The sequence below is a fragment of the Canis lupus genome, chromosome 13, assembly GCF_011100685.1.
Source record: "Canis lupus familiaris isolate Mischka breed German Shepherd chromosome 13, alternate assembly UU_Cfam_GSD_1.0, whole genome shotgun sequence".
NCBI classification, from domain to species: Eukaryota; Metazoa; Chordata; class Mammalia; order Carnivora; family Canidae; genus Canis; species Canis lupus.
The window spans coordinates 44,369,864-44,392,031 of record NC_049234.1 but is presented as its reverse complement, the minus strand read 5'-3'; the positions used below and the strand labels follow the sequence as shown (position 1 = coordinate 44,392,031).

The window sequence follows — 22,168 nt, the reverse complement described above, 5'->3', positions numbered from 1 at the left end:
ATTAGTTTTATCCAGATTCATGCAGATTTGGGTTAAGACTGATGAAATCTGGGTAATGTCCTGTCTACAGCTCCTCATCAATTTGTTATCACTGTACGAGGCAGTCTTGGCTTATAGCTCTGGGCCAAGGTGAGACCTTGCCATGGTAATTTGTAGCCCTTTGGAATAATATTAAATTGGCAAATACATTTTTAAAAAATCAAGGTGGAAAGGCCGCTGGATGATTCAGCGGGTTAAGCCTGTCTGTCTTCCGCTCAGGTCATGATCCCAGGGTCCAGGGATTTAGCCCCACTCCCTGGTTGACGGGGTGTCTCTCCCTCTGCCCCACTTCCCCACTTGTGTCCTCTTTCACTCGTTCTACTCTCTTTCTCTCTGTGTTAAATACATTTAAAAACTGTATTTTTTAAATACATTTAAAAAGTCAAGATAAAATAAAAAGTTTTTATTTTAATTTATTTAATAAATAAATTTATTTAATAAATAAATAAAATAAAAAGTTCACGTACTCCCGAAAAAACGTTTCAGTAATAGATGATTTTTCTCTGCCTTGAGTGTGGTTGTACAGTTATTTGTTCATTTAGTAGCATGATTTAGTGACTAAGTTCGTTTTCATGCCCTAGAGTACACGCACTAGGATCTCTTGGGAATGCTGCTGCTCCGAATGGACAGCTGTACTCGAAAATTTCGTACTGTGTACCGAGTTGCTTAAAAACCATGCTTAAAACCGTGTTTCATATTCCTCTTTTACTTTAGGTCTTGGTTGCTGTCGACAATAACATGGGTGATGGTTGCTCTCAGAAGCTGGCAACTGCTAATATTCTCCGCTTCCTATTGCTGGTCTTGATTCCATGTATCTGTGCGCTCATTGTCCTGCTGGTGATCCTGCTTTCCTTTGTTGGTGAGTGAAAGAAAAATGAAGTCAAAATTCAAATGAGAAAAACAGTGATTTCTGTGTGGTCCTTATTTAGCCTAAGGTGTCAACTTGATGAGAGAGTTCTCTGTTGACTACCTTATGCAAATCTGAAGTTTCAGCCACCATAATCACTCTGCTAGTTATTCTTATTAATATAAACTAATGAAGTAGTTAATTCAACGCATTTAAGGTGTGATTACCAGGTACCAGGCACTTTGAAAGTCCCTGAGAACGTAGGGATGGCTAAATTAGCCTGTCTTAGGAACTCATGGTTGAGAGGAAACAATGATTATTACACAAGGCAACACATGGTGATGGTGGAGGCAGCTGCAAGGTACTTTGGGGAAGTCACAGAAGGCTTCACAAGGCATTAGCATTTTAACCTTTGGAATAATTCATTGAAATTCAGAAGGAAGTGCAGTGGTGCGTGAACTTGCAGAGAAAACAGCAAGTGCCAAAGTATAACCCCGTGATAGATGGAGATGGACTCAGGATTTGGGGTGGAATTTTGGCAGTGGGAGGAAATGCAGCCGGACTGATGGATAAAATCCAAATGACACAGGATCTTCCATGTTGTCCTAAGGAGATTGGGCTTCAGCATCTCCGTTATTGGCTTTCAAACTCTATTGCATGGAACCTCCTCCAAGGAGGAGGTTCAAGGTTTTCCTTAAATGTTTGTTTTGAGTTTCAATTTTAAAAAATAAATCTTAAACACATACTCAAACTAAATATTACATACCAAGTTTTAACCAAGTGGAGACCAGCAACCAAATAATTTGTGCTGATAGATTAAATCATTTGTATTTGGATCTTGCTATCTTTTTAAATAAACAATATGTTAAATTTAAAAGATGAGCTATTTTGGAGGGGAAACCCAAAATATTATCTTTGGTAGCTACCTATTGCTATGAATTAGGGTTTCTTTTTTGATCACATGCAGTCAAATGAAATGGAGAAATAAATAAGCAAGATGTTTCTGATCAAATTGCTTACCAACAATTTTGAATTTTTGTACTTCGCCAAAACTACCTACTATTTTCTCAATGTTTGGCTTTTAATAAGTCACACATTCATGACTTACAGAGTAAATTAATCCTAATGAAATGCAGCTTGTTTCTATTTGTAGATATTAGGACCTTATATGATATTAATTTGAAAATCGTATTTATCTGCTACAAAAATGCTTGAAAACCACTGCTTTGGGTGGTAGTTCATCACTGGAGGATCTTTCCAACCAGGGAGAAACCTGATCATATTTGCATTTGCGAATGACAGTAGACCTAGACACATGGCAGAGGATTGGAGGCAGAAAGGGAGGAAGCTTTTTGAGGCTCTGGCTGTGGCCTAAATAAGATGATAAGGGCTTGAATTCAGGCATTAAATCAACAGAAATCAAGACTGATTGGATTTGGGGGAGAAGGAGAATAAGGGTCAATGCTGAGTGCTGGATTTTTGGCTTAGGAAGTCAGGGTGATTTTGGTGCCATCAGTTAATGTAGGAAGTAAAGGTGGAGGAGCATGATGCAGGTAGATGGAGGCAGGATAGAAGTGTAGTGTGGACATGTCACCTTGTGAGATTCTTGTGAGACTAACGAAATACAGTGGCATCATAGTTCGAGTCCATTTATCTTGAGCAAATTCAACAGCACGGGCAGGACCAAGAAATGAATGTAGGAATATATGAACAAGTTGCTTTTCTAAGGGAATTTCAAGGGAAATTGTGATTTCATATGATTTTTGGCTTATTTGCTTGCTTTAGAACCTAACCCCTACTCCACTGTTACTGATCTGAAGCTAGAAGTGTCCAGAAGGGAAGCTGAGAAGGGAGTCCTGGCTACAGTTAGGAAGGTGGGAGTCTCACTGGCAGTTGAAGCAGTAGAAGCAGATGAACTGTACTGATTAAAAGCCCAGGGGAGGAGTCCTGGGTACTTAAGGGGAAGATAGAGAAAGAGGAGGAAGCGAGAGATACAGGAAGAATGGTCAGACAAGAAGGAAAAAAACCTGAAAAGTGTCTGGGTTTCAAAGACACTAAGAGAGGAGAGACACTTCAGAGGCCAGAGGGTGATAAGTAAGTAGAAGATAGAGAGAGGAGCCTGGGGGGGCTCAGTCGGGTAATTGTCTACCTTTGTGATCCCAGGCTCCTGGGATGAGTCCAGAATGGGGTTCCCTGCTCAGCGGGGAGCCTGCCTCTCCCTTCGTCTCTGCCCCCACCCATGCTCTCTGTCTCTCAAATACATAATTAAAATCTTAAAAAAAAGGGAGAGAGAAAAAGTGACTCAGTCCAGAGACTTCAGGTTTGTTTGTTTTAAATATTTTTTAAGATTTTATTTATTTATTCATGAGAGACACAGAGAGACACAAGCAGGCTCCATGCAGGGAGCCTGATGTGGGACTCAATCCTGGGCCTCCAGGATCATGCCCTGGGCTGAAGGGGGCACTAAACCACTGAGCCACACCAGCTGCCCTCCAATTTGGATTTTAAAGCCAAACAAGACTCCACACACCCCCAGAGCTGGCCTGCTTTTGTTTCCTTTCCAGGGCCTTCAAGTACTTCTTCTGTGTTTTGCCCAGATTTATAGTCGTTATCTCTGGGGGCTAGAGACAGAGGTGGAGGCTCAGTCCTACCACTGTAGCTTCGAAGTCTAATTCTGCTAATACGTATTCAGAGACTCAAGCCCATTGAAGATTCTTTCCTTGCATTCTCGGGGTCGAATGCTCATACGGGTGTTAAACACATCTTTAAGTACCTCAGTGCTTAGAGGCCTCTGCACAGAGGAGAAATGCTATTAGGACAGTGCTTTATTTGGGTTAAATTTGTTTATTTTTTTTAGATTCTAATTTTTTATAGCTTTATTGAAATATAATTCACATACCTGCTTAAAGCGTATAATGGGATAATTTTTAGTATAGTCACAGGTAAGTGAAACCATCACTAAAATCAGTTTTGTCGCATTTGTATCACTTTAAGAAGAAACTGTATTTTTTACTGTCAGTCTTTTATCTCTCCATCCTCTAGCTGCCCCTGCCCTAAGCCACCACTGATCTATGTTCTGTCTCTATAGGTTTCCCAATACTGGATATTTCATATGACTGTATGTGTTTTCTGTAACTGGCTTTTTTTCACTTGGTATAATATTTTTAAGGTTCATCCATCTTGTATTATGTATGAACACTTCATTCCTCCTAATGGCCAAATAATATTCCATTGTATGGATTTACCATATTTGTCCATTTACCAATTTTAGTTGTTTCCATCTTTTAGCTACTATGAATAATGGTGTTGCTCTGAAAGTTCTCGTACAAGTATGTTTCCATTTCTCTTTGGTTAATTCCTAGGAGTAGATTTTTTTTTTTTTTCGCTGTATATGGGATTAGGAAGTGTACCATTTATATCCACTTCTAAGTGCCACTTTGGCTTATATTTAGGTGACCTTTAGAAAGTGGGGGTTTCCTGGACATATTCTTCAAAAGCATTCTTTTCATAGATTCTGCACCAGATGATGTATGGATATATTAAGTAATATCTGTTCAAGTAGACATTTGCTATTTTATAACTCAGATGTTTGTTGCTATAATGAGCAATAAAACCGTTTTATATTTGTGTTTTAAAAAAAAACCTCATTAAATTCTGCTTACTTTTTAAAATGTTCTGGTTGGTTTGAGTGTATAACTCCATGCTCTTTCAAAGTTTTATAGTTATTTATGGGCCCATTAGATTGCTATGGAATGCTGGGATGACAATTTTGCATAAATAACAGGAGCTGTAGTTTCAAAAGACAAAGATAATAGTGAGAGGGTGATTGTTTAGGAAAAGATAATAAAAGCTTTCCGCTAACACAGATGCACTATGTGTCTCTGATTTTGTCTCTTTGGGCTTCTCTCATGCATGTAGTCAGGTGGCAAAGAGATTCCTGAAGATAAGAGAGTTGGGCTTTCCCGAATAATTATTACAGCAGCGGGATATAGAAGAGAACAGTAGCAAACTGTTTCTCTCCTCAACCCCCAAAATCAAAGTTGGAGCTACAAAGGTTTAGTTTAGTTCAGTGTTTCTAAAATCAGGAGATAGTCTGAACTGTCCATATGGTTCCAAAGATCTGAACTCTAAAATAGATTTCAGTCTTTAAAAAAATGAAAGTCCAGGATCGGATGGATTCCAAGGTGGATTTTGCCAAATATTTAAAGAGGAGTTAATACATATTTTCCTCAAAGTATTCCAAAAAAATACAAGAGGGGTGAGAGCTTACAAAGACATCCTATGTGGCCAGGATTACCCTGATACCGAAACCAGGCAAAGACAACACACATACACAAACTATAAGTCGATATCCCTGACAAACACAGTTGAAAAATCCTTAACAAAATAACAAACCATTCAACAATACATTAAAAGGATTATCAAGCAGGATTTATTCTGGGGATACAAGGAGGATTTAATATTTGTAAATCAATCAGCATAATTAACCACATCAACAAAATGAAGAATAAAAATCATGTGATCATCTTGGTAGATGCAGAAAAGCATTTAACAAAATTCAACACCCTGTTCATGATAAATACTCTCAACGAGTAGATACAGAGGGAGCACACCTCAGCATAATAAAGGCCATATATAGGAAACCCACAGCTAACATCATACTCAATAGTGAAAAAGTGAGAGCTTTTCCTGTAAGATTAGGAGCAAGACAAGAATGTCCCCTCTCACTACTTTTATTCGACATAGTATTGGAAGTCCTAGCCACAGCAATCAGAAAAGCTAAGGAAATAAGAGGCACCCATATTGGTAAAGAAGTTAAGCTGTCACTATTTGCAGATGACCTGATTACTATACATAGAAAATCCTAAAAACTCCACCAAAAAACTATTAGTAGTGAATGAAGTCAGTAAATTTGCAGGATACAAAATTAACCCCCAGAAATCAATAGTATTTCTGTACACGAATAATGAAGAAGCACCACTAGGAGAAATTAAGAAAACAATTCCATTTAAAATTGCACCAAAAAGAATAAAATACCTAGGAATAAACTTAACCAAGGAAGAGAAAGACCTGTACTCTAAAAACCAGAAGACACTGATGAAAGAATTTCAGATGACACAAAAAAATGGAAAGGTATTTTATGCTTATGGAGTAAAAGAATTAGTATTGTCAGAATGTCCATTCTACCTGAACCAATCTATAGATTCAGTGCAATCACTATCAGAATACCAAAAGCATTTCTCACAGAACTAGGACAAATAATACTAAAATTTGTATGGAACCAGAAAGACCGTAAATAGCTAACACCATCTTGAAAAATAAGAACAAAGCTGAAGATATCATAATCTTATGATATATGATATATTTAAGATATACTCAAAAGCTTTAGTAATCAAAACAGTATAGTGCTAGCATAAAAATAGACACATAGACCAGAGAAACAGATTAGATAGTCTAGAAATAAACCCATATTTACACGGCCAATTAACCTACGACAGAGAAGGCAAGACTGTGCAATGGGAAAATGTCTCTTCAACAAATGGTGCTGGGAAAACTGGACAGCTGCATGCAAAAGAATGAAACTGGACCACTTTCTTATACTATTCACAAAAATAAACTCAAGAGGAATTAAAGACCTAACTGTGAGACCTAAAACCATAAAATTCCCAGAAGAAAACATTTCTTTGATAGTGGCCATAGAAACATTTTCCTTGATATGTCTCCTCTAGAAAGGGAAACAAAAGCAAAATTAAACTATTGGGACTACACCAAAATAAAAAGTTTCTGCACAGTGAAGGAAACCATTAACAAACCAAAAAGACAACGTACTGAATGGGAGAAGATATATACAAATGGTATATCTGATAAGGGATTAGTGTCCAAAATACATAAAGAACTTATACAACTTTAACACCAGAAAGAAGAAAAAGAAAGAAAGAAAGAAAGAAGAAAGAAAGAAAGAAAGAAAGAAAGAAAGAAAGAAAGAAAGAAAGAAAGAAAGAAAGAAAGACCCCTCCCTCAAATAATCCAATTAAAAAAGGACAGAGGACCTGAGTAGATATTTTTCCAAAGAAAACTTGCAGACACATGAAAGATGCTCAACATCCCCAATCCTCAAGGAAATGCAAACTAAAACAAAATGAAAAAAGAAATGTCGCTTTATGGCCATCAGAATGGCTAAAATAAGAAACACAAGGAAAGGTAAGTGTTGGTGAGGATGTGAGGAATAAAAGAACACTTGTGCACTCTTGGTGAGCATTTTAAATAAAATCTTTTAAAAAATAAAAACACAAAACAAGTGAATAAACAAACAAAAAGCAGACTCAGACCATAAATACAGAGAACAGCCTGATGGCTGCCAGAGGGGAAGGGCTGGGAAGATGGGCAAAATGGGTGAAGAGAGGAGTGGGAGATATAGGCTCCCAGTCATGGAATGAAAAAGTCACAGGAACAAAAGGCACAGTAGAGGGAATATAGTCACTGATGTTGTCGTACGATGACAGATGGGAGTAACACCGAGTACAGCATAACGGAGAGACGTTGAATTGCTATGTTGCATTTGAAACTAATGTGACACTGGATGTCAATTATACTCAAAAAATTTTTTTTAAGATTTTATTTATTTATTCATAAGAGACACAGAGAGAGAGGCAGAGACACAGGCAGAGGGAGAAGCAGGTCCCTGTGAGGAGTCCAGTGTGGGACTCGATCCCAGGACCCAGGATCATGACCTGAGCCAAAGGCAGATGTTCAACCACTGAGCCACCCAGGTGTCCCTCAAAAATGTTTTTTTAAAAAAGATTTAGGTTTTTGGGATGCCTGGGTGGCTCAGCGGTTAAACATCTGCCTTCGGCCCAAAGCATGATCCTGGGGTCTTGGGATCGGATCCTACATCGGGCTCCCCGCATGGAGCCTGCCTCTCTCTCTGCCTCTCTCTGTCTCTCATGAATAAGTAAATAAAATCTTAAAAAAAAAAAAAAAGATTTAGGCTTTTGAAAGACATTGAAAGGAAAACTGAAGAGTGGGAAAGTACAATATTCACCCTAGGTTTTCATTTGATTATAGTCTAATAACGAAGGGCCATGTGACATAGAAAAATAACTTATAATAATTTATAAGGCTGAGGTCTAATGTCTCCCTTTTCCATTTACTAGATGTGTGAGTTTTGGTCGATGCTTTAACTTCTCTGTCAGAGGAGGAATATAATTCTTATTCATTTCACAGAACTGTTATGAAAGCCAAATGATATTAAATTTGTGAAAGTGTTCCTATAAATGACAAAATTCATTATGACAGTAAAGCATTAGGTTTTGTGATAGTCAAAAATTAACTTAAAAAATGTGTTTCTTTCTTTTTCATTCACTCTATCCCTAAGAACTAAAATCTTTGTGCTATGATCCATTGTCAGGGTAATCCCATAATCCATAACCCCACTGACCCTACGACCAAGCCATGGCCACAGTATATTTTAATTACCAGTGAAGTCACTAGGAAGGAATAAAATTGATTGTCAGACTTGCAATGTGATGGCAAGTTTCACATGGTTTTTATGCTTGGACCCGAGAATTAATGTCAGAGGCTAATCCATTTCTTTACTTTTTAAAAGATTTATTTATTTATTTATTTATTTATTTATTTATTTATTTAATTTGACAGAGACCAAGAGCACAAGCAGACGGAGAGGCAGGGAAAGGGAGAGGGGGATGCTGAGCAGGGCGCCCCATGCAGGGCTCGATCCCAGGCCCCAGGTACATGACCTGAGCCAAAGACAGACGCTTACCTGACTGAGCCACCTAGGCGCCCCTCTTTTTTTTTTTTTAATTTAAAGATATTATTGATTTATTAGAGGGAAAGCTCTAGAGGGGGAAGCAGACTCCCCACTGAGCAAGGAGCCCGACAAGCAAAGAGCCTCACACAGGACTGGATCCCAGGACCCCAGGATCATGACCCAAGGCAGACGCTTAACCAGCTGAGCCACTCACGTGCCCCGTGGCTGCTGCATTTCTTATGAGAACCAAACTGGCAGCAGGTCGTGCTGCCGTCACATCCCTAGGAGAGTCAGCGTATATCATAGGGGGATTTATTAGAGATCAAATTGATATCTGGTTCAGTTATAGGTAAACACATAAATAATACATAAACATATATCTGCAATATGTATATCCAATATTTAAAATAAAATTATTTGGGGAAGCACTTGACAGAAATAGAATTGCAGCTATAACTTGAGACGATTCAGCCTTTTAACGGGTGTTTCTGGAGAGCAAGGCAGCATGTCATTGGCGTCGAAGCAAGGGCCCTCACGGAGTCCCCTAGTCCCCGAAGGAGGAGGGCATGCGAAATGGTCACACCATTACTAAGAGAGCCACGAGGTGACTCTGCTGTGAGAAGAGACAGTTGCCACGCCACCTGATGACAGGGGCCCAGAGCTAGTCTGAGCTGAGGTCCCTGCTGACGAGGTGGGGCCTTAAACACAGACTCCACGGAGGGGGGATCGGACGAGGGCCTGGCAGGCCTGGCCTGGTAGAGGCTTTGAGAGGGGGCCTTTGGCAGGTATGGGGGCGAGCAGGTCCAAATGGGTAGAAGCCTTGGCAGGAAGGAAAAACGGGGGGTACTGCAGCAGTCCTCCAAGGGCGGTGCTTTGGGTCTTTGTTTGGCCCTGAGTTTTGCACACTGTTGGGCATCCTGATTTCACCAAAGTTATGATCCAAAAAAATTTCATCAGAATGTTTCCTGTCTTCTTTTCCCAGGCTGCTGAAACCTTGGTTTCAAAGGCTCTTCTGTTCATCCACTCCTAAAATATATTTCGTTTGTTTTAGCCCTAAGGTTAGTAAGGGAGGTCTAGGGTAACTTTCCTAATTTCCTTAGAACCGTGAAAGGACTGTGTGTGGCCAGTTAACGTTTTGCTTTGCCATGCAGGGGAGAAGAAAGAAAATTAGAATGCGGAAGCTTAGGGGAGATGTTGCAAATAGTCCATTTTTCTTGAACTCGGGAGAAATTGTCCTCTACAAAAGTGACTTTCCTCTTCAAACATGTTAGCTGAGCTAAAGATCATTGAACTTAAATATAGTTTTTCTCTTAGCAAAGTCACAGCCGGCGGCTTTTACAAGAATTTGGAATTATAAGAGTTTCAACTTCCTAACTCATAAGGTTGTATTTTGATTATCACTTTCACATGGAAAGACCTCCCAGATCTTTTTTTTCCCCGACACCCCCAAATCTAAGATCCTCTCTGATCTTTTATGACCTGGCTCCATATTCCTTAGTTAAGCCCCCAAATTCCTTTAATAACCCTGACCTTTGGGGACAGATTTATGGACATGGAGTTCTCAGACCTGAGAATAGTTTTTCTGTGGCTGCTCAGGCCTGAGGTTACATGTCACGTGGAAAGCTTTCTGAAATGGAAGTCCAAAGCCTCGTCCCCCAAGTGTGGCCCATGGGCTGGCAACGTCAACCTCACTTGAGAGTTTGTGTGAAGTGCAGATCCCACCCTAGACCTGCTGGCTTTGCCTTCTAGCAAGATCACCAGGTGATTTCTGTGCTCGATCCAGTCCCCCATCCCCTTCAATCTGATCCTCCCCCTTTCTCTTCTTGTCATACCTCCTCAACATTAGTACGTGGGCACCAGTGACTTTTCACCCAACGCACAGCATCTGAAACCAGTGTGCATTTGAGCAAGACTTTGAAATGAAGAACCCATGCTTTCTCTCTGTGTTTGTTTACGCCAGTTCAGAAGGAGCAGGCTCATTGTTAGTTGGTGCCAGCAACCCGGTCTTTTATTCGGGTGGGATCATGTGACCATATAGGGTCTTGCCCAGTCTCCACTACTCCTCTTTTCTTCTCAAAATGCCTGCATATTTTCACTTCTGATTTTTCCTTTGCTTCGGGCTGGTCTTTCTCTGTCTTCTTGAGCTCATCTTTCTTTACCCAGCTATTAAATGTTGGGGTTCCCTAAGCTCGCTCTCTTCTCACTTTACACCCAGGCCTCTCTTGGCAGTGTCATCTACCCCCACGACTTCTTTCCTCATTCATACATTCAACAAATATTCTTTAAGGCCGACTTTGGTGCCGAGCATTCTGCTGGGCACTTGACATGCAGACATGAATAATCCACCTTCCTACCTTCTAGAAGGCAGGCAGGGAAACAGACAATCGCTCTTGAGTGTATGGGTGATAACAAAGAGCGTGTGCTCCGCGACCACAAAGAAGATAAAAATTTGTGGGCATCTGGCAAGGCATTCTGGAGGAAATGCTAAGATTCTCTATATTTATTTATTTTTATTTTTATTTATTTTTATTTTTTTTTACTGATTCTCTAGATTTAGACTTTTTCTCCCCCCTTGAATGTTTCACAGGCATTTTATAATCAATGTGTTTGTAAATTATCTATTGTAATAGATAGATTACAGGATAGGCTGTGCTGTACTGTGTAACAAGAGTAACCCTAAAATGATAGGGGTTTAAAAACAACAAAGGTAATCCTCACTCATGCTACAAGTCCTTTGTGAGTGACATGGGGGCTACATTCATTGAGGTCATTTAGGGACTCAATTGATGGACCAGCCATCATTTTGCTCCTATGTAGTTATGGTGGCAGAGAAAAAGAAAAAGAGCATTGAAGATTTCTTTTTTAAGTGTACGATACAGTATTAACTACAATTACCAGGCTGTACGTTAGATCGCCAGGACTTATCCATCTCGTAACTGGAAGTCTGTGCCCTTTGACCAACATCAATAATGTCCAGAGGCAGAAAATGAGGCCAGAGAATGTAATCTACATATGTGTCTTAGTAGATAGAATGCAAGAAAATTGAAAATATTTGATGAGGGCAGCCTGGGTGGCTCAGTGGTTTAAGCGCTATCCTGGAGACCCGGTATCGAGTCCCACGTCAGGCTCCCTGCATGGAGCCTGCTTCTCCCTCTGCCTCTGTGTGTGTGTGTGTGTGTGTGTGTGTGTGTGTGTCATGAATAAATAAATCTTTAAAAAAATATTTGATGAATGGCACTCATGACTACCGCTTCTCTCTCAGTTGGGGGTTCCCTCATGTACATGGTAATTCAAATCAGAAACCTGGAAGGGATCTCTGACTCTTTCCCTTATAACTCATAATTTTGCCTCTGAAAGCTCTCTTCCCAAATGTTGCCTTTGTCTTCATTGCTTCTGCCTTGGGTTGGGCCTTACTCTCTTCTTGCTTGGACTATTGCAGTAGTCTTCTTATCCTCTAGACTTGACCCCTTTCCCCATCATCTTGCTGCCAGAGGGGAGGGGTCATTCTCATGTGCCACCCTGCTTAAGATCTTTCAAAAGTTCTTCATCACAAGAACAATTCCAAGCCCTTAACAGGAACTACTCTTCACAACGTGGCTCCTTCTACCTCTCTCGCCTTTCCTCTCACTAGTCCCCCTTGTGCTAGCTGTATTTAATTACTTGCTGCTGGGCCTTGCCTATCTTTCCCCCTTTGTTCCATCTAGAAAGTTCTCCATTCCCTATTGCCACACACCTCCTTTTCCCCACAAATGCTTTGCTCAAACCTGGCTGATCCTTAATTATCTTTTGAGATTTATATTGAGGATCATTCGCCCCTAAAAAACCTTTCCTGACTTTCTCAAATAGAATGACAGCTACTTCTCTACTTTCTGTCACCAGATTGCCTCATGCATATCATTCTCAAAGCACTTATATCATGGTTTGTATTTTTAGACTACATGCCTGTTTCCCTCAACTAATCTAGAAACATCTTGATGATAAGAAGCTCTTACTAAATGTTGTGTTTGCAGCAGAAAGTAAATACAAAGTTCCTGGCACATAGAAAATGCCAAGTAAATGTGTTTCCACATGGCTAGAGACATAAAGATGAGGAATTACTTTTAAACTCACATCATAGGAAGATAATTTTTTTACATGCATGTGATGGTTGATTTTTTCCAACTTTTATAATTTGTCCAAAGTGGGAAGTGTGTGTGTGGGTGCCTGTGTATGTTGTATGTCATGTCTCAATTCTTGGGTAAGCTAAGTAACTCTTGAAAGCTTTGTTTCCCTTCTCTCTTGAAGCATCTGTTTCAAAAGATTGTTGGAAAGCCAACTCAGTAGGTGTCTACAGTGAATATCCTTAGCCAGGTGCCTGTGTTAGTTTCCTATTGCTGCTACAACCAACTGATTACTTGGTAGCTTAAAACAATATAAATATATGACCTTAGAGTTATGGAGGGCACAAGTCCAACTAGGTCTCACTGAGCTAAAATTCAAGTGTTGGCAGTACCGTATTCCTTCTGGAGGTTCTAAGGGACAGTCTGCTTCCTGTCTTGTCCAACTTCTGGAGGCTTCCCACCTTTCTTGGCTTGTGGCCTCTTTCGATCTTCAAAATGAGCAATGGTCCATTGAGTCCTCCTCATGCTGCATGTCTCTGATGCACACCCTCTCACCTCCCTCTTGTGCTTATAAAAACCCCGTGCCCACCTTTGGCTCACCTGAATAATCTAGGGTCATTTCCTCATCTCAGATTCATCAACTAACTCACATCTGTTATATCCCTTTTGCCATGTAAGGTGTGGAAAGTGGCATATTCATGGGTTCTGGGATTTAGGATGGGGACGTCTCTAGGGGACAGTCATTGTGCCTACCACAGTGCTCAATCCATTCATTACAAGTGACCAGTAAAGTTTGTCTATTATTATTGGAATCATAGACTGTTTCTTAAGTGAGCTTGTTAAGCAGAGCCATGTTCCAGAGCTGAACCCCTGTGAGCCTTACAACCTTGGTCAGTGTGGTCTTGTGTTATTCACTTGGCGTGAAAGAGCCACATTTCTTTTCCTCCAAAAGTAGGTTAAGTGGTTCGTTTTGAAAATTTCTTTAGCCATTTTGTTATGTGGGATGCACTTACAGTAAATGGAAATTGATGTTGATTTAAAAGTACCTTCGTAGCCATAAGGAAGGCAGTTTTACTTTCTTTGCTATCACTGTGTAGTGATGACTAACACTTAATGAGAACTGACTCTGTGCCAGGAACTCTTCCAAATGTATATATACATTGACTAACTTGATCCACGAGGGGAGGGACTTTTATTTCCCTAGTTTATGGCAGTTGAGAGTTTGCCCAAAGTTTCAGGGCTAGTAAGTACCAGAGACGGGATTTAAATCCAGGTGGTCAGGCTGTAGAACCTGTACTTTTAGCCACAGCCCTATAAAACTAGGAATGTAGAAAGGATGGGGCAAGACTGGAAGAATGAACCCTCCACTTTGGGCTAATACCTCTCAGCATTTTTATAGCTCATCGTGGGATAACTTGAGGATATTTACTCTTACTGAGTTCCAATTTTTGTACTCTTTAAAAATATGTGTGTTAGGTGACCAACTGTGAGTAGGGAGTTGGTGGGTTTCCAGAGATGCTTGAAAACAAATCACCTGGTGAATTCAGGCCATTAGGATGGTTCTCTCTCCCTCTCTGTCAGTTGGTCTGTCTGTCTCTCTTTTTTTTAAGATTTTATTTATTTATTCATGAGAGACACAGAGAGAGGTAGAGACACAAGCAGAAGGAGAACAGGAAGCCCTATGTAGGACTCGATCCCAGGACCCTGGGGTCATGCCCTGAGCCAAAGGCAGACACTCAACTGCTGAGCCATCCAGGCATCCCGGTCTGTCTCTTAAAAATAGACTTTATGGACATTAACTACAGTAACTACCGTATATCATGTATTACCTTTGCCTTTCATTCTTTTCTGCCAGCTTGGTTTGATATGTGGAATTTAAGAGCAAGGAAGCTGAAATTTTTTTAGAAAGTTGTCCTACGAAAGTCAGTGTTTCCTACGAAAGGCAGTGTTCCAAAGGACTTCTTGGAGTGAAGAGATGCTATCAACACTTTTGCCCCTGTGGTTAGATGAGAAAGGTAAAGGAAAGGTGATTAATAGGTTGATTGTTACAAACAAGATGCTAAGAACAACTGTTGAAATACTTTATATGGAAAGGAGCTCTTTTTAAGTGAATTATATGGAAAGGAACTCTGTTTAAGTGAATAAAGAATCATGTATCTGCGAGGAGTTGGCGTGTGCTAAAAGTTATGTTGACAGCGCTGGATGCTGACTCAGAGGTTAGTGTAATAAATAAATCACCTTTTACAGGCTTTATAAGTTCATCACAGCCGCATTAGGGGAATTAACATGTTATTGTGAAAAATCTCTTTCTGCCAGAAAAAATAACAATGAGAGCAACTACTAAATGGATGAAAATAAAATTGTATCTAATGATTCATACACGGTTTGTATGAATGAAATACATATTACAGAGTCGTCTCTGTTTTTGATCTAGGATAGACCGTGCATCAGTTTGAAAATCAAAAACAATTAAATGAGGTCTTTCCTTTCACTTACTACCTTTAATATTTACCCGTAATCACACAGACAGTTTGGAGAGTGTGTTACCTGCACCACATGGTCACGACTGAGATTTTATGCTCCAGTGTTTTATTTAGAATCCTTCAGCAGATGAAACTGTTGACCTCAGTTAGCTAGAAAACAGCTGCTTTTCTATTTTGATTTGTAGTTAATGTTTTCCAAGTGTCAAGCACATGTAGAGAAATTTTTTCCATAGACTGATATTAAACATTTTATTTATATTTCTTTTATTTTTAATGGTCCGTGGACTGTTTGGAGAAGTGAGAGCCAATGAGAGCATTCATTGTACATTCCTTTAGGAAAAAAAAACCCTCCCTTGGGTGTTTCTATAATGAATCAATATCACATTTGTTTATTTTAGTGACATACTCGATTATAGTGCTATATTATGGAAACAGTCTGTTGTCTATTTTTACTAAGTTAAAAATACATGATCTCTTTCAAAGTTTTCAGGAGTTTCTGCCTAAAGCCAAAGCCAGGTGATTTCCCATAATCTTAGGTTTGACTATTTTGTCAATGAATGAATACCTTGAGAAAAGTGACCAGTTGGTAATCTTCGGTTAATGGCTCTATCTTATCATTGCATTTATGGTTTCTGGTTGAAGATGAAGACAATTGAGTTCTTTTGCTTAGTTTTTCTAGAATTAGAGTTTTACATTTTGGGGGTTTTTATGGTATAGTCTTGGTGAATATATGAGCCCTATTATTTTTAGTTACCTGTTGCACATGGGTCACTGAAATTTGAAAAACGTGGAGAAAAGAAGGCTGAAGCTAGGCAGGCACTCTTGTCCTTTGGTGGCAGACGTAGAGATACGAAGAGCGTGTGTCCTGGGTACTAAGTAGCATAAAATGATGGATGAAATTGAGAAATTCACTGTAAGGAAACACTATAAGAGTCACATTTCATTTATTTGCTGTGAGTCTCAGGTGAGGTGAAATGGCCCTAAATTCTGTGGGCACGGGGGCACCTTGGTGGGAGACTCAGTTTCTCGACCTGGAGCTTTTGAGAAAGCAGTAGTTCTTCACAGGGTTTAGGTTGCTAGTGGTAGAGGAGACACTCTCTTGGTTGTACCAACAAAGTGGGAAGTTTTGCTAGCCATCATCTTCCTCTTTGCATTTGCCTGGATAGAATGAGACTTGGGAAAGTGGCTCTAGAGTTTGCTTAATATGTTTTTTAAAATAAATACTTCTAAGTAATGTATCAAAATATCTTTTTTTTTCTCTCTCTCTCTCTTTCAGGAACATTAAAAAAAGCCTATTTTAAATCTAACGGGAGTGAGCCTTTGGTCACCGATGGTGAAGTCCCAGTGTCTGAGATTATTCTTACAAATCCAGTCTGTAACAAGAGCACCGCAACATCGGCTACACATCCCAGTCAACACATTCCAGCCTGGACCACGGATGCTTCTCTCCCAGGGGACCAAAATCACAGGAACGCAAGTATGTCTGAGGGTGCTGAACACTCGTGCCTTTTAATGTCTGTAGAACCAACAGGTGGATGGATTTTCAAGTGTGGCAGCCAATGGTCTTTAATTCACAATCACTCACTGGCCACCCAGGCAAAGCTGCACTCTCTTACCTGGCAAACCTGAGAGTTCTTTTCCTAAACTTACGATGCCATCTGCTCAGCTGTCCAGACAGGGAAAAGGGTAAGAAATGAAAATGTATCAGTGCCATTCAACATTTCTGAGGCATACAGCTTGCCCCAGTACCACGGTGCTGACTTTATGGTGGCTGACCTCTGAAAGTTTGTGCTTCTGCTTTGAAGTTTTAAGTTGCTTACTTTGAGACGGCTAAATGAGCAAGTAGGTGAAGTTATGTGTTTTGTTACTGATGCCTTGTGGGAGGGATCTCAGTTCTATGATGGAAGGTCAATGATTTCATGGGAACTACCCCCCCACACACACACACTTGCTTTTAAGGCTCTCGTGTGTTCTTTTTACCTTATTTCCATCTTCTCCCTCTTTTATTGACTGTGCAATTTATTTTACATGTTGGTGAATGACAATCACACCTTGAGGAAGATAGTGTGTGTGAAACTCTGCTTGAGGACACATGGAGGTATCTGTCAGCTATTCCAGAACAAGAGCTGGGAGAGAGAGGATGGAGGACAGAAGTGTGGAGGTGGGACCAGTTAGATGGTGGCAGGCAATATGCTCTGCAATCGGATTGTATTCCTCAATATCCCTCGGATTTTTAGTAAAGTCACTAAGCTTCCAGCCAGAATGCTGGAGGGAGTGGAGCTGTGGGGAAAGTGCCCAAGGGGTCTGCTCTCATCCAGTTAGTGCTGGCAAAACATAATCAGAGACCAGTCACGAGAAGAACTTTCTCTGCAGTTGTCTTTTTTTTTTTTTTAATTTTTATTTATTTATGATAGTCACAGAGAGAGAGAGAGAGGCAGAGACATAGGCAGAGGGAGAAGCAGGCTCCATGCACCGAGAGCCCGACGTGGGATTCGATCCCGGGTCTCCAGGATCGCGCCCTGGGCCAAAGGCAGGCGCCAAACCGCTGCGCCACCCAGGGATCCCTGCAGTTGTCTTAATTTTTATATTTTCTTTTTTTTCTAAGGATTTTATTTATTTGAGAGAGAGAGTACGAGTGGGAGGAAGGGCAGAGGGACAAGCAGACTCTGGGCTGAGCATGGAGCCCCACATGGTGCTTGATCCCAGGACCCCGAGATCATGACCTGAGCCAGAGTCAGACACTTAACCCACTGAGCCACCCAGGCGCCCCTTATTTCTGACCTTCTATTTCTTAACACAAGGTTATGTGATTGAAAATTGTGCAAAGGCATCCACGGTCCTTCTTACTTGTTCCTCCCTCTCATGAAAACCCACAAAGGGAAATCACAGCCTAAGTCTAGGACAGAGTATTGATTTTCATTCTGAGCCAGGAAGGGAAGGATTAAGCTAACTTTTCGCTATCACAGCATATGTTTGCCAGTGTCTGAAGGAAAGCAGAATTATTCTATTGCTCTAGCCCCAAAGAGACAGATTGTTTGAATTCCATTGTTTCACACAGCACCTACGGATTAACTGTTTCTTAGGCTTGATGTTCACCGGTGAGTGCTACAGATTCCTGTCATAACTGCAAACCCAAACTATGCCAAGTAAAATTTGTTTTCCTCATGAGTTTGATTTTGAAGTTTTTAAGATTTTAGCTGTATTTTAAGCACTTGATTCCTCTTACGCCCAGTGTTTTTCATCCAAAGTGCAGAAGTAACCTAAGCAAAAACTTAGCCCCGCTAATGTGGTTGCAATTACAGCAATTGTTACTGTCTTTTGCTAAGTAGATTTGTCTCTAGTTTGAAAGTTTTGTCATTTGTTGAGATGCAAGTAGGGGTGGCAGACACAAACACCGAAGAGTAAAGAACCATATGGTATTTGTTACTCAGTTTGGAAGCTTGATGGAAGTCTGTTTGACTCGTGCTCTCTTCGTATGGCTGGAACATTGCTTGGGACTGGGAACATCATTTGACATGTAAAGGAAATCCAGGGGGAAATTGGAACAGTTAAATGGAGCAAGGTCAACACCTTTGAATATATGTCATGCCATGTTGTTAATGTACTTGACAGTTAGCGTTGAGCTTGACTGTCTGACCACCCAGACCTTCAATGGACTGTTTGTATTAACTAAAATTATTTATTCATTGCAAGGGATAGTTTTTCATACATTTCAGTAGTATTGCTAGTCTGTGATTACAGAGCCTTTGGTAGTTTGGGGGGCATATTTAAATACTTTCTTTGTGGTTCTTATATATAATTAACTGATGAGGTATGCAGGTATGCAGGCAATACACGCCACTTCAGGTAATGGTATTGAGGCTTAGAGAAATTAAGTTGATATATCCAATATCACCTGTGTAGCAATTGGTAGGCATGAAATTGGGATTCTGATCTTGGGACTCCTGGACCTGTGCTCTTTCGAGTATTTTGTGCTTCCTCATTTAATTTTATTATGTTCTTTGCAGTTGCAGAGCGAATTTAAGCCCGAGGAGAGTAGTTTTCTTTGTTCACTGCTGTATAGCCAGTGCACAAAAAATACTTATTGCATGAATAAATAAATGAACTACAGTCATTTCAAAAAAAATTTTTTTAAAGAGATCTTATTTATTCATGATAGACATACAGAGAGAGAGGCAGAGACACAGGCAGAGGGAGAAGCAGGCTCCATACTGGGAGCCCGATGTGGGACTCGATCCTGGGACTCCAGGATCACACCCTGGGCCGAAGGCAGGCGCTAAACCACTAAGCCACCCAGGGATCCCCTCATTTCAAAATTTTAATATCTGATTTACCACTTTTCATTAACAATGTCTAATCATACTTCTGCACTTGATATTTACTTAACCAGTTTCACTTAAAGTATCATTCTAGGCCTTGTATCAGTACTAACACCTAGCAGTGAATTGGCTCTTATCCCTTTTTAAAAATTATCTCTAATTGAAAGGTCATTTTAAATTCTTGGCATACGTGAAAGCTATTTGCGTCCGCTTCAGTCCAAAAATACAGTGGCCAGACATTCTGTTCTATCCAAATATCCTGGGTAGGACACCGAGGAGAGAACTCCCTGCAAAAGGTATGAGGAAGTAGCCTTTCCTTAAGACCTTCCTGCCTGGGGGTCCTCAGTATCAAGCCAAAGCATAGGATTCTGTAGTTGGTAAACTCTTAATCAGGATACCCACCCACTCCCCCATCACACTGTGTGACAGAGCTTTGTAAACGTAAAACGGGTTCTATGTGACATCTGTTACTTCTGGAGTTTCATTAGCTGCATTTTGAAACCCAGTTGTAATATGGAAAGGGAAAGGTTCATCAGTAGCTTGCATGTTGTAGTTCAGCACGGGATTTTTCTAGGTTGCATTTTCTATTTTCACTTTTTTGTTTTCACCTTTCTTCTCATATATATTTTATAAATATTTAAACATAAACTAAATTTTAAGGAAAGGAAAAAAACTCTTTGACCAACCAAGAGCTTTTTCTTTTTTTGGGTAAGAATCTTACAGTACACAGTGAAATAACCTGGAAACTCTGATCAGGAACTAAAGGGACAAAAGAGTGGGGTAATGTGCGAAAAGCTTAGAGTGTTCTGTTTTCTCATCACGCTCTTCGATGACCAGCTCCTTACTCTTCTGTATCAGATGAAAATGTATCATGCCTCTCATTCACTTTTAAGAAAAGATGCATTAGCCCGGGTAACTTCGTACCAGAAGTGCCCTAACCACATGCTCCAAATCTGCTGAGTGTAGAAAGCTTACACACCAATCAAAAACTCTAAAGTTATTCTTTTTTCCTTGTTTTCTGTTTGTAACATGGTATTTCTATTAGCTTGAAAGTGAGTTCTGCAAGAGCATGAAACTAAGAGGATCAGAGCATGTCTTGAAGTTTTGCCTGGATTCTAATTCATCAGGCAACTATACTGGGGGGATTTGGGGAAAGGGAGTCTAGACATCTGAAATCACATAAAGTCCCCTCTCCTTTTTTTCCTGACGTTTCCTAATCCTATCAACAATAGACTACTGGCTGTCTTCATTATATTTTTCAAAAGTCAGGAGCTTACTGACTATGGATTATTACACCATTTGGAGTGGGAATCTGTGTTTATCTGTGCTTATCTGTGTAAAGGTGGATGGGTGAATGGATTAAATGTGCCCAAGAATTGTATCCTTAGCATCCCTTTCTTGTTGTTGGACAGTACTTTTCCATCTGGGGGCTGAGGAACTCAGATATATTCCTAGGATCCAAGAATTCTCTACAACAATTTCTTAAATACGTACTTTCATTTCAGTGATGATTAAAAAAAAAAAAAAAAAAAAAACTAACATGAGCCTGATCTCAATAACCTGGACAACCATCTTATAACAAGTACTTACATGGAACTTTAGTGCCTGTAATGAATTTCTATTTATGGTTTATGTTGCTGCTAAGCTATATTGCTTAGGCACTTGCCAGCCATCAAGAAAGGAACAGAGGCAGACTTGATAAATATTCTTTTCAATAGCAGAACCAAAGTATGTACTGGCTTCTTGTGCAGAGGGCACCTTTGTGGCAATTCAAGTAGAGAAAAATGGTGGCCCACTTACTCAGCTGGGACACGTGATAGGATAAGCTTCCTAAATACAGAGGAACTTGTGGCTCAGCATCATATTTTTCTATTTTTCATACAATAATGTTGACACTATTCAACACAATTAGCTCAAATTTCATTTGTCTCATAGTTTTGTTTCTATTTAATGTATGCATATTAATTTCATAGCTGTGTTAGATCTATAGACATAAAGTGGCTTATATCTATATGTACTTTCTTCCTGCATAACTTTCCGCATAACTTTCTTCCTGTGAAAGGGCCTGTGCAAATTTCAGCTTGCAAAATACTGCTTTAGGGTAACAGAATTCTAGTTGTTGGTGTCACAGCCCCAGAAGAAGCAGCGATGCTCTATGGCAGAGCTTCTTAACGTTTTTTTTGTGCCAAAGACTCTTTTGGCAACTGGCGAGGCCTCTCTGTGCCTTCTCAGAATAATGTTTTGGTGCTTAAAATAAATTACACAGAACCACAAAGGAAGGCGATTTTATTAAAATTCAGTTATCAGAGTATTGGAAACATAAATTCATGATACAGTAATTCATGTGTTTGTTAAATAATGATATCTAGCAGTAGGTCAATAACTATAATTTTATAACAGGGATGAGCACAAGTAATATTTTGAAATGTCTGTCATAATGTCATGTTGATAGGAAAATATCATATGTAATTTTTAATTTGTTTTTCTACATTTGTTGCCTACACTGATAATTTTAAATTTCATTTGGAGGTTAATGGAAATAGAGATGCTGGTTTTCTTCAATCCAGGTCCTTTATAGACAATAAAAATTCTATGTATAGACACTTTAGGGT

The 22,168-nt window shown here is 39.9% G+C and overlaps 1 protein-coding gene across 4 annotated transcripts in view; it reads left to right on the top strand.

The window, feature by feature from the left end:
- CORIN (corin, serine peptidase) overlaps nucleotides 1-22,168 on the top strand; it is a 229,110-nt gene that overhangs the window by 37,294 nt on the left and 169,648 nt on the right. For all 4 annotated transcript variants that reach the window (XM_038556027.1, XM_038556028.1, XM_038556026.1 and 1 more), the window contains exons 2-3: nucleotides 754-898; nucleotides 16,514-16,714. In XM_038556027.1, coding sequence (XP_038411955.1) covers nucleotides 754-898; nucleotides 16,514-16,714 — 346 coding nt within the window. The remainder of the gene's footprint in view (nucleotides 1-753; nucleotides 899-16,513; nucleotides 16,715-22,168) is intronic.